The sequence below is a fragment of the Carcharhinus amblyrhynchos genome, chromosome 5, assembly GCF_965287045.1.
Source record: "Carcharhinus amblyrhynchos chromosome 5, sCarAmb.v2.hapA, whole genome shotgun sequence".
Taxonomy (NCBI): domain Eukaryota; kingdom Metazoa; phylum Chordata; class Chondrichthyes; order Carcharhiniformes; family Carcharhinidae; genus Carcharhinus; species Carcharhinus amblyrhynchos.
This window is the reverse complement of record NC_137328.1, coordinates 127,865,502-127,877,516: the sequence shown is the minus strand read 5'-3', so window position 1 is coordinate 127,877,516 and position 12,015 is coordinate 127,865,502. Positions and strand designations below refer to the sequence as shown.

The 12,015-nt window shown below is 47.5% G+C and overlaps 1 protein-coding gene across 1 annotated transcript in view; it reads right to left on the bottom strand.

Annotated features, from left to right (window-relative positions):
* The window catches only part of nup155 (nucleoporin 155), a 242,618-nt gene that overhangs the window by 49,835 nt on the left and 180,768 nt on the right, over nt 1-12,015 (bottom strand). The window contains exon 28 of the mRNA XM_080189562.1: nt 5,814-5,943. Within this exon, the coding sequence (XP_080045688.1) occupies nt 5,814-5,943 (130 nt within the window). The remainder of the gene's footprint in view (nt 1-5,813; nt 5,944-12,015) is intronic.

Sequence of the window (12,015 nt, the reverse complement as noted above, 5' to 3'; positions counted from 1 at the left end):
CCTGATGAATCTCCTCTGCACCCCCTCCAGTGCAATCACATCCTTCCTATAATGTGGCGACCAGAACTGCACACAGTACTCCAACTGTGACCTCAGCAAAATTTTATACACCTCCAATATGACTTTCCTGCTTTTGTAATCTCTGCCTCGATTGATCAAGGCAAGTATCCCATATGCCTATTTCACCACTTGACTAATATGCTCTTCCATCTTCAGAGATCTGTGGACAAACATGCGAAGGTCCCTTTGTTCCACAGAACTTCCGAGTGTCCTACCATTCATTGAGTATTTCCTTGTCAAATTATTCCTGCCAAAATGTATCACCTCACACTTTTCAGGGTTAAATTCCATCTAACATGTATCCGCCCATCTAACCATCTCATCTGTATCTTCTTGTAGCCCAAGATACTCCGCCTCACTGATAACCATTCGACAGGTCCTTAATTTCCTACCAAAGTGCATAACTTTGCATTTTCGTACATTATATTACATCTGCCAAATTTTTACCCCCTCCCGTAACCTGCGCAAGACATTGGTAAGGCCATACTTGGAATACTGTGTACAATTGTTGTTGTTACAATTTTGTACAGTTGCAACCGTACAAAACTCTGGTGCGGCCGCACTTGGAGTATTGCGTACAGTTCTGGTCGCCGCATTATAAGAAAGATGTAGAAGCATTGGAAAGGGTGCAGAGGAGGTTTACCAGGATGTTGCCTGGTATGGTGGGAAGGTCTTATGAGGAAAGGCTGAGGGACTTGAGGTTATTTTCATTAGAGAAGAAGGAGGTTAAGAGGTGACCTAATTGAGGCATACAAGATGATCAGAGGGTTAGATAGGGTGGACAGTGAGAGCCTTTTTCCTCGGATGGTGATGGCAAACACGAAGGGACATAGCTTTAAATTGAGGGGTGATAATTATAGGACGGATGCAAGAGGTAGGTTCTTTACTCTGAGGGTAGTAAGGGCGTGGAATGCCCTGCCTGCAGCAGTTGTGGACTCGCCAACTTTAAGGGCGTTCACATGGTCTTGGATGGGCATATGGATAACATTGGAATAGTTTAGGTTAGAGGGTCATTAGATTGGTTCCACTGGTCGGCGCAACATCGAGATCCGAAGGGCCTGTACTGCGCTGTAATGTTCTATGTTCTAATTCTGGTCACCCTATTACAGAAAGGATATTATTAAATTAGAAATATGCAGAAAAGATTTACTAGAATGCTACCAGGACTTGATGGATTGAGTTATACGGAGAGGCTGGATAGACTGGGACTTTTTCCTCTGGAGTGTAGGAGGCTAAGGGGTGATCTTACAGAGGTCTATAAAATAATGAGGGGCATCAATCAGCAAGATAGTCAATACGTTTTCCCCAAGGTAAGGGGGAAGAGATACAAAAGTGTCCAGAGGGGCAATTTTTTCACACAGAGGGTGGTGAGTGTCTGGAGCAAGCTGCCAGAGGTAGTAGTAGAGGCGGGTACAATTCTGTCTTTTAAAATGCAGTTAGGTAGTTACATGGGTACGATGGGTCTCGAGGATATGGGCCTATTGCGGGCAATTGGGAATAGCTTAGGGGTTTAAAAAAAAAGGCAGCGTGAACAAATTGGACCAAAAGGCCTGTCTCTATGCTGAAAACCTCTATGATTCAAAGTAGGCTTACATTAACACTGTAATTAAGTTACAGTGAAAATCCAGTCCAGTGCCTGTTCTGGTGGACTAAAGGAAAATTTAGCATGGCCAATAAAGAATATAAGAAATAGGAGCAGGAGTAAGCCATCTAGCCCTTCGAGCCTGCCCTGCCATTCAATAAGATCATGGCTGATCTGAAGTGGATCAGTTCCACTTTCCCGCTTTCTCCCCATAACCCTTAATTCCCTTGTTTGTCAAAAACCTATCTACCCGTGTCTTAAATATATTTAGCGAGGCAGCCTCCACCACTTCAACAGGCAGAGAATTCCAGAGATTCACCACCCTTTGAGCGAACAAGTTCCTCCTCAGTTCTGTTCTAAACTCACCACCCCCCCCTTATCTTCTATTCCTGCTGTCCTTTCTGAGCGGGAAGAATCTCTCTACCTCTACCCTATCCATCTCTTTCAGTATCTTATACGTCTCGATAAGATCCCCCCTCATCCTTCTAAACTCCAGCGAGTACAGACCCAGTCTATTTATTCTCTCTTCATAGGCCAACCCCCTCATTTCTGATATCAGCCTAGTGAACCACCTCTGCACTCCCTCCAAGGCCAAAATATCCTTGTGCAAGTGCGGCGACCAAAACTGCACACAGTCCTCCAGCTGCGGCCTCACCAGTGCCCTGTACAGTTGCAGCAAGACCTCCCTGCTTTTATATTCTATCCCCCTCACTATAAAGGCCAGCATCCCATTCGCCTGCTTGATCACCTGCTGCACCTGCAGACTGGGTTTTTGCAACTCATGCACAAGGACCCCCAGGTCCCTCTGCACCGTAGCATGCTGCAGCTTTTCGCCCTTTAAACAGTAATCCCTCCTACTATTATTTCTGCCAAAGTGGATAACCTCACACTTGCTAACATTGTACTCCATCTGCCAGGTACTCGCCCACTCGCTCAGCCTATCCAGATCCCTCTGCAGACTTTCCACACCCTCCGCAATTTGCTTTTCCACTCATCTTCGTGTCATCAGCAAATTTCGTCACCCTACACTCAGTCTCCTCCTCCAGATCATCTATATAAATGGTAAATAGCTGAGGCCCCAGCACCGATCCCTGGGGCACTCCACTAGTCACCAACCGCCCATCAGAATAGCACCCATTGATACCAACTCTCTGCCTCCTATTAGGCAACCAATCCTCTATCCACGCTCACACCTTACCCCCAACTCCATGCCCCCTAACCTTCTGAAGCAACCTTTTGTGCGGCGCCTTATCAAACGCCTTTTAAAAATCGAGAAACACCACATCCACTGGTTCTCCTCTGTCTACCGCACTAGTCACATCCTCACAGAATTCCAATAAATTCGTCAAACATGACTTCCCCTTAACGAATCCGTGCTGCGTCTGCTCTATCAAACCATTCCTTTCCTGGTGCCTCGCTATTTCTTCTTTGATGACGGATTCAAGCATTTTTCCAACTATAGACGTTAAACTAACCGGGCTATAATTCCCTGCCTTTTGTCTGCTACCTTTTTTAAACAGCGGCGTAACATTAGCCGTTTTCCAATCTTCCAGCACTTCCCCGGAATCCAGCGAAGTTTGGTAAATAATCACTAAGGCATCCACTATCAGCTCTGCCATTTCCTTCAGAACCCTGGGATCATTCCGTCCAGTCCTGGGGACTTGTCCACCATCAGTCCCATTAGTCTATCAAGCACTACCTCTCTAGTGACAGTAATCCCATTCGGGCCCTCAACTCCTACCATCCTTCTATCTTTCATATCTGGCAAACTATTCGCGTCCTCCTCCGTGAAGACTGAGGCAAAAAACTTATGTAAGGCCTCAGCCATTTCCTCATCTCCTACCACTAAATCCCCCCTCTAAGGTTCCAACGTTCACTCTATCCAGCCTCCTCTTCTTTATATATTTGTAAAAACTCTTACTGTCCTTTTTTATATTTAGTGCTAGTTTAGCTTCATAGTCTATCCTTCTTTTCTTTATCAACTTCTTAGTCATTCTTGGTTGATTTTTGAACCTGTCCCAATCTTCTACTCGCCCACTACTTTTAGCCACTCTAAACGCATCAGCTGTCAATTTAATGCTCTCCTCTATTTCCTTCGATAACCACAGCTGATTATCCCTTCTCCTACATTCCTTCTTTGCCATCGGAATATATTTCTGCTGAGCACCAAAGAAGATCTCCTTAAAGACCCTCCACTGTTCCTCAGTCGTCCTACCAACCAATCTGTGCCCCCAGTCTACATTCGCCAATTCCTCTCTCATCCTATCGTACTCCTCTCTCATCCTATCGTACTCCCCTCTGTTCAAACAGAGGACACAGGTTCGGGACCCTACTTTCTCATCCTCCATCTGCATCAAAAACTCAACCATACAATGATCGCTTGTCCCAAGAGGATCCCTCACAACAAGATCCCTAATTCTTCCTGCCTCGTTACACAACACCAGCTCGCTCCCTCGTTGGTTCCATCACACACTGTTCAAGGAAACTATATCAGCAGAATTCCAAGAACTCTTCCTCAAACCCACCGCGTCCGACTTGGGTCAACCAATCAATATTCAGATTGAAATCCCCCATAATTATTGCCGTTCCATTTCTGCACGCATCATTTATTTGCTTGTTTATAGCCCGCCCCACCTCCAAGTTATTATTTGGGGGCCTATAGGTCACACCCACCAGCGTCTTCCTCCCCTTACTGTTCCTTATCTCCACCCAATTCAGCTAACCAACATACCTTTCAGATTGTGGAAGGAAACTGGAGCACCCGATGGAAACTCATGCAGAAATGAGAATGTGCAGGACTCCATGTAGACAGTGACTGAAACTGGGAATTGAAACTGGGTCCCTGGCGCTGTAAGGCAGCAGCACTAATCACTGTGCCACCATGCTGTGCCTCGCCCCTGCAGACGATACCCACATGTTCAGGTCATGCTTGAAGCTGGCTGATTTTCAGTCTTCCTTCTGTCACGCTCTCTCCAATGCTCTAGACATTGCCTTGCAGCCTTGCCATTTGACATATTTGGAGTCCCATCTGAACTGGCCAGTCCCATTCAGACTGAGGCAGACGTCGTTGCATTCGCTTCACTAATAGTTCACAGGAAGATTCTATTTACTTGGAGGTGCCCCCAAGCTTCCCACTGCTGTCAACTACTTTACAAATTTTATTTTGCATAGTTCTTGTTTGTGTCTGTTTGCTTCCTGCGGGGGAGGGCCGGGGCGGTGGGGGAAGGGATGGGCCTGCGGGGTGTGGGTGGGGTCGCAGTGGGTGTGGGTGGGGCTGTGGTTGGAGGGCAGGGGGCTGCAGGGGCATAGGTGTTTTGGGCAGGGGTTGCAGGTGGGACGGGGGCTGCAGGGGGATACAGTGAGGCTGCAGGGATCGGGGTTGCGGGGGGGTTGCAGGGGGAGTGGGGTCGGGTTGGGGATGCAAGGGGGCAGATTGGTGCTGGGGGTGGGGGGGGGGCAGCAGGTTGGTGCTGTGGGGTGGGGGGGTGGGAGCAGCGGGTTGGTGCTGCAGCAGGGCAAGTGAGGGGGTGGGGGGGGGGGGGCGGTGTTGGAGCTACTTCCACATACTGTAATGTACTTTAAGTTTGTCAGCTCCTTATCCCTTTGAAAATCAATGGAAAGAACATTAAGAAATCTCCATTTCCTAATTATTTTCTGTTTCTCTATCATATCCTTTTGCAATTCAAGCACAAGAACAACCAGATCCCCCTGCATCTCAGAGCTCTGTGAACCTTCACTATTTACATAATAAGCTTCTTTTTTATTCTTTCTGCCAAATTTGATAATTTCACATTTGCCCACATCATATTACATTTGCCAAATAAGCTCAGTCTCTTTAACTGCCTCACTTATGGTCACATCCTCCTGTCCTTTACCCCTGATCAAGACATACAAGCCTGTTCAAGAGGCATTACCATCCCAATCTACGTTGTCTTGCACCCATGTCTCTATAGCACAATTAGAGCTTTTAGTTTTGTCCATTTTTCAGAAATACGGCCCAGGAAAACCTCTCTGAAATATCCTTTTGAATGTTTGTCCTACATCTCTATTGCCAATTCACTCAGCTTTCATTTGCTCATAATTGTCCTTATTTAAGTTTAAAATACTAGCTTAGACCCACTCGTCTCCCTCAAACGGAACGTGAAATTCAATCTCGTACACAGTGTCTCACCTCCATTTTCTCCTCCAGCTCGTGTAGAAATTCACCATCAGCAGCCTGTGAGGATGTGGCCGTGGAGCTTTTTGCACTGAGGATAGCCCGAGAAATGTACTCGATCCTCTGCTGTAGTGAGATCTCCGTGCTGTTATATGAAAAAAAATTACAATCAGGACACTAAAAATATTAAAGATATCCCAGTGAATAAACAGTGACTGTGTACAGTATCAGCTACAGTGAAGGATCATTACTCTAAATAAACCTCCAGCAAAGCTCTGATGCAGAGTTATATGGAACTGAGGAATTAGGAGCAGAAGGAGACAAATTCAGCCTTTTGAGCCTGCTCCATCATTCAGTCCGATCATGGCTGATCTCTCCCTGGTCTCAAACCCACCTGTTTCCCATATCCCTTCAACCCAGATTTTAAATTAGGAATGTATCCATCTCCTTCTTGAAACCATTGAATGATTCAGATTCCACCACGCAATGGGGCGGCGAGTCCCACAAGTTCACTACCCTCTGTGAAAAGTACTTTCCCCTCATCTCAGTTTTAAATCTACTGTCTCTCAACCTATACTTATTGTCATTTGTCATTTATATTAATGATTTGCATGAGAATTTAGTAGGCACAGTTAGTTTGCAGATGACACCAAGATTGGTGGCATAGTGGAAAGTGAAGGAGGTTATAAGAACTTAAGAACATAAGAAATAGGAGCAGGAGTAGGCCATCTAGCCCTTCGAGCCTGCCCCGCCATTCAATAAGATCATGGCTAATCTGAAGTGGCTCAGTTCCACTTTCCCGCTTTCTCCCCATAACCCTTAATCCCCTTGCCTACCAAAAACCTATCTACCCGTGTCTTAAATATATTTAGCGAGGTAGCCTCCACCATTTCAACAAGCAGAGAATTCCAGAGATTCACCACCCTTTGAGTGAAGGAGTTAAGGAGGGTTGAGCTATGAGGAGAGGCTGAATAAACTAGGCTTGTACTCGTTAGAGTTTAGAAGAATGAGGGGAGATCTCATTGAGACGTATAAGATGATGAATGGGATGGATAGGATAGAGGTGGAGACACTCTTCCCGCACAGAAAGGACAGTAGGACTAGGGGGCACAGCCTCAAGATAAAGGGGGGGCGGTTTAGAACGGAGTTGAGGAGGAACTTCTTCACTCAAAGGGTGGTGAATCTCTGGAATTCTCTGCCCGTTGAAGTGGTGGAGGCTGCCTCGCTAAATATTTTTAAGACGCGGGTTGATGGGTTTTTGATAAGAGAGGGGATTAAGGGTTATGGGGAGAGGGCGGGAAAGTGGAACTGAGCAGCGACAGATCAGCCATGATCTTATTGAATGGCGGGGCAGGCTCGAAGGGCTAGATGGCCTACTCCTGCTCCTATTTCTTATGTTCTTATGAGTTCCTCCTCAACTCCGATCTAAACTGACCGCCCCCCCCCCCACCCCCCACTTATCTTGAGGCTGTGCCCTCTAGTCCTGCTGTCCTTTCTGAGCGGGAAGAACCTCTCCACCTCTACCCTATCCATCCCCTTCATCATCTCACGTCTCTATAAGATCCCCCCTCATCCTTCTAAACTCCAACGAGTACAAGCCCAGTCTATTCAGCCTCTCTTCATAGTTCAACCCCCTCAATTCTGGTATCAGTCTAGTGAACCTCCTCTGCACTCCCTCCAAGGCCAAAATATCCTTGCGCAAGTGCGGCGACCAAAACTGCACACAGTACTCCAGCTGCGGCCTCACCAGTGTCCTGTACAGTTGCAGCAAGACCTCCCTACTTTTATATTCAATCCCCCTCGCTATGAAGGCCAGCATCCCATTTGCCTTCCTGACCACCTGCTGCACCTGTAGGCTGGGTTTTTGCGACTCATGCACAAGGACCCCCAGGTCCCTCTGCACCGTAGCATGCTGCAGCTTTTCGCCCTTTAAGTAGTAGTCCTTCCTACTATTATTCCTGCCAAAGTGGATAACCTCACACTTGTCAACATTGTATTCCATCTGCCAGGTCCTCGCCCACTCGCTCAGCCTATCCAGATCTCTCTGCAGACTTTCCACACCCTCCGCACAATTTGCTTTTCCACTTATCTTTGTGTCATCAGCAAATTTCGACACCCTACACTCAGCTCCCTCCTCCAGATCATCTATATAAATGGTAAATAGCTGAGGCCCCAGCACCGATCCTTGGGGCACTCCACTAGTCACCAACCGCCAATCCGAATAGCACCCATTGACACCCACTCTCTGCCTCCTATTTGACAACCAGTCCTCTATCCACGCTAACACCCTACCCCCAACTCCATGCCCCCTAACCTTCTGTAACAACCTTTTGTGCGGCACCTTATCAAACGCCTTCTGAAAATCGAGAAACACTACATCCACCGGTTCCCCTCCGTCCACCGCACTGGACACATCCTCATAGAATTCCAATAAGTTTGTCAGACACGACTTCCCCTTAACGAATCCGTGCTGCGTCTGCTCTATCAAACAATTCTTCTCAAGATGCCTCGCTGTTTCTTCTTTGATGATGGATTCAAGCATTTTTCCTACAACAGACGTTAAACTAACCGGCCTATAATTCCCTGCCTTTTGCCTGCTACCCTTTTTAAACAGTGGTGTAACATTAGCCGTTTTCCAATCTTCCGGCATTTCCCCGGAATCCAGCGAGGTTTGGAAAATAATCACGAAGGCATCCACTATCACCTCCGCCATTTCCTTCAGAACCCTGGGATGCATTCCATCCGGTCCTGGGGGCTTGTCCACCATCAGTCCCACTAGTCTGTCGAGCACTACCTCTCTAGTGACAACGATCTCATTCAGGCCCTCAACTCCTACCATTTTTCCATCGTTAACACCTGGCAAACTATTTGCATCCTCCTCTGTGAAGACCAAAGCAAAAAACTTATTCAAGGCCTCAGCCATTTCCTCATCCCCCACCACTAAATCCCCCCATTCATCCTCTAAGGGTCCAACATTCACCCTAGCCAGCCTCCTCCTCTTTATATATTTATAAAAACTCTTACTATCCTTTTTTATGTTTAGCGCTAGTTTAGATTCATAGTCTATCCCTCCTTTCTTTATCAACTTCTTCGTCATTCTTTGTTGATTTTTAAACCTCTCCCAATCCTCTACTCGCCCACTACTTTTAGCCACGGTAAACGCATCCGCTTTTAATTTAATACTCTCCTTTATCTCCCCCATTAACCACGGCTGATTATCCCTTCTCCTACGATCCTTCTTTACCATCGGAATAAATTTCTGCTGAGCACCAAGAAAGATCTCCTTAAAGATCCTCCACTATTCCTCAGCAGTCCTACCTCCCAATCTGTGCCCCCAGTCAACATTCGCCAATTCCTCTCTCATCCTATCGTACTCCCCTCTGTTCAAACAGAGGACACAGGTCTGGGATCCTACTTTCTCATCCTCCATCTGCATCAAAAACTCCACCATACAATGATCACTCTTCCCAAGAGGATCCCTCACAACAAGGTCCCTAATTCTACCTGCCTCATTACGTAACACCAGATCTAAGATTGCTCGCTCCCTCGTCAGTTCCGTCACACACTGTTCAAGGAAACTATCCCGGCAGCGTTCCAAGAACTCTTCCTCAAGCCCACCGCGTCCAACATGGGTCGACCAATCAATATGGAGATTGAAATCCCCCATAATTTGTTTGATAAGGTTCACCATGGTAGGCTTCTGCAGAAGATGCAGATGTATGGGATTGAGGGTAATCTAGGAAATTGGATCAGGAATTGGCTAGCAGATAGGAGACAGAGGGTGGTGGTTGATGGTAAATATTCGTCATGGAGTTCAGTTACGAGTGGTGTGCCTCAGGGATCTGTTTTGGGGCCACTGCTGTTTGTAATTTTTATTAATGATCTGGATGAGGGTATAGAACATAAGAACATAAGAAATAGGAGCAGGAGTAGGCCATCTAGCCCTTCGAGCCTGCCCCGCCATTCAATAAGATCATGGCTGATCTGTCGCTGCTCAGTTCCACTTTCCCGCCCTCTCCCCATAACCCTTAATCCCCTCTCTTATCAAAAACCCATCAACCCGCGTCTTAAAAATATTTAGCGAGGCAGCCTCCACCACTTCAACGGGCAGAGAATTCCAGAGATTCGCCACCCTTTGAGTGAAGAAGTTCCTCCTCAACTCCGTTCTAAACCGCCCCCCTTTTATCTTGAGGCTGTGCCCCCTAGTCCTACTGTCTTTTTTGACCTCTATCCTATCCATCATCTTATTCGTCTCAATGAGATCTCCCCTCATTCTTCTAAACTCTAACGAGTACAAGCCCAGTTTATTCAGCCTCTCCTCATAGCTCAACCCCCTCAACTCCGGTATCAGCCTAGTAAACCTCCTCTGCACTCCCTCCAAGGCCAAAATATCATTGCGCAGGTGCGGCACCCAAAACTGCACACAGTACTCCAGCTGTGGCCTCACCAATGCCCTATACAGCCGCAGCAAGACCTCCCTACTTTTATATTCAATCCCCCTCGCTATGAAGGCCAGCATCCCATTCGCCTTCCTGACCACCTGCTGCACCTGCAAGCTGGGTTTTTGCGACTCATGCACAAGGACCCCGAGGTCCCTCTGCACCGTCGCCTGCTGCAGTTTTTCGCCCCGTAAGTAATAGTCCTTCCTACCATTCTTCCTACCAAAGTGGACCACCTCACACTTGCCAACATTAAATTCCATTTGCCATTTCCTGGCCCATTCGCCCAGCCTATCTAGATCCTTCTGCAGACTCTCCACACCCTCCGCACAATTTGCCGTTCCCCCAATCTTGGTGTCATCAGCAAATTTCGACACCCTACACTCGGTTCCCTCCTCCAGATCATCTATATAAATGGTAAAAAGCTGAGGCCCCAGCACCGACCCCTGGGGCACTCCACTAGTCACCATCTGCCAATCTGAATAGCACCCGTTGACCCCCACTCTCTGCCTCCTATTTGACAACCAATCCTCTATCCACGCTAACACCCTACCCCCAACTCCATGTCCCTCGACCTTCTGCAATAACCTCTTGTGAGGTACTTTGTCAAACCCCTTCTGAAAATCTAGAAAGACCACAGCCACCGGCTCTTTTAGTTGGGTGGATTAGTAAATTTGCTGATGACACCAAAGTCGGAGGTGTGGTAGATTGTGAGGAAGGGTGTCATAGTTTGCAGGAAGACTTGGACAGGTTGCAGAGCTGGGCCGAGAGGTGGCGGATGGAGTTTAATGCGGAGAAGTGTGAGGGTCGCTAGAACAGTATGTAACTTGCCCGACTAGGGGAGGGGCTATATTGGATTTAGTGTTGGGAAACGAGCCAGGGCAGGTGGGTGAGGTAGAGGTAGGCGAACATGTGGCAAACAGTGACCACAAGTCCGTCTACTTTAGGATAAAAATGGAAAGGGACGAGTGCCGTCCAAGCGGGAGTGTGCCGAACTGGGGAAAGGCGAGCTATGGCAGGATTAGGAGGGAGCTGCAGCAAACTGACTGGGAGGGACTGTTAGCTGGCAAGTCCACAGTTGGCAAGTGGGAGGCTTTTAGGGACAAAATGAAATGGTTGCAGGGGAGGTTTGTTCCGGTTAAGCGAAAGGATGGGAAAGGTAGGATTAGAGAGCCGTGGATTACGGGGGATATTGAAGACTTGGTTAGGAAGAAGAGGGAGGCGTATGTTAGGTCAAAACAAATGGGTACGGAGTGTGCGCTGGAGGAATATAGAGAGAGTAGGAGGGAGCTAAAAAGGGGAATTAGAAGGGCGAAGAGAGGGCATGAGATGGCTTTGGCCGGTAGGATTAAGGATAATCCTAAGGCATTTTATTCCTATATTAGAGGCAAGAGAGTAGTTAGAGGGAAAATTGGTCCTCTTAGGGACAAGAGTGGAGAGTTGTGTATTGAGTCGGAGGGAATGGGGGAGCTCCTGAATGAATACTTTGCGTCGGTATTCACGAAGGAGAGGGGTTCGGAATCGTGCGGTCTCTTGGAGGGAGCGGAGGTGCAGTTGCAGGATATAGTTATTACGAGAGAGGAAGTGCTAGGGCTTTTAGGTAGCGTAAGGACGGATAAAGCTCCGGGGCCTGATGGTATTTATCCCAGGCTGCTTAGGGAGGCGAAAGATGAAATTGCTGGGCCTCTGGCGCACATCTTTGTCTCTTCTTTGGACACAGGTGAGGTCCCAGAAGACTGGAGGGTAGCAAATGTGGTCCCGTTGTTCAAAAAAGGTAG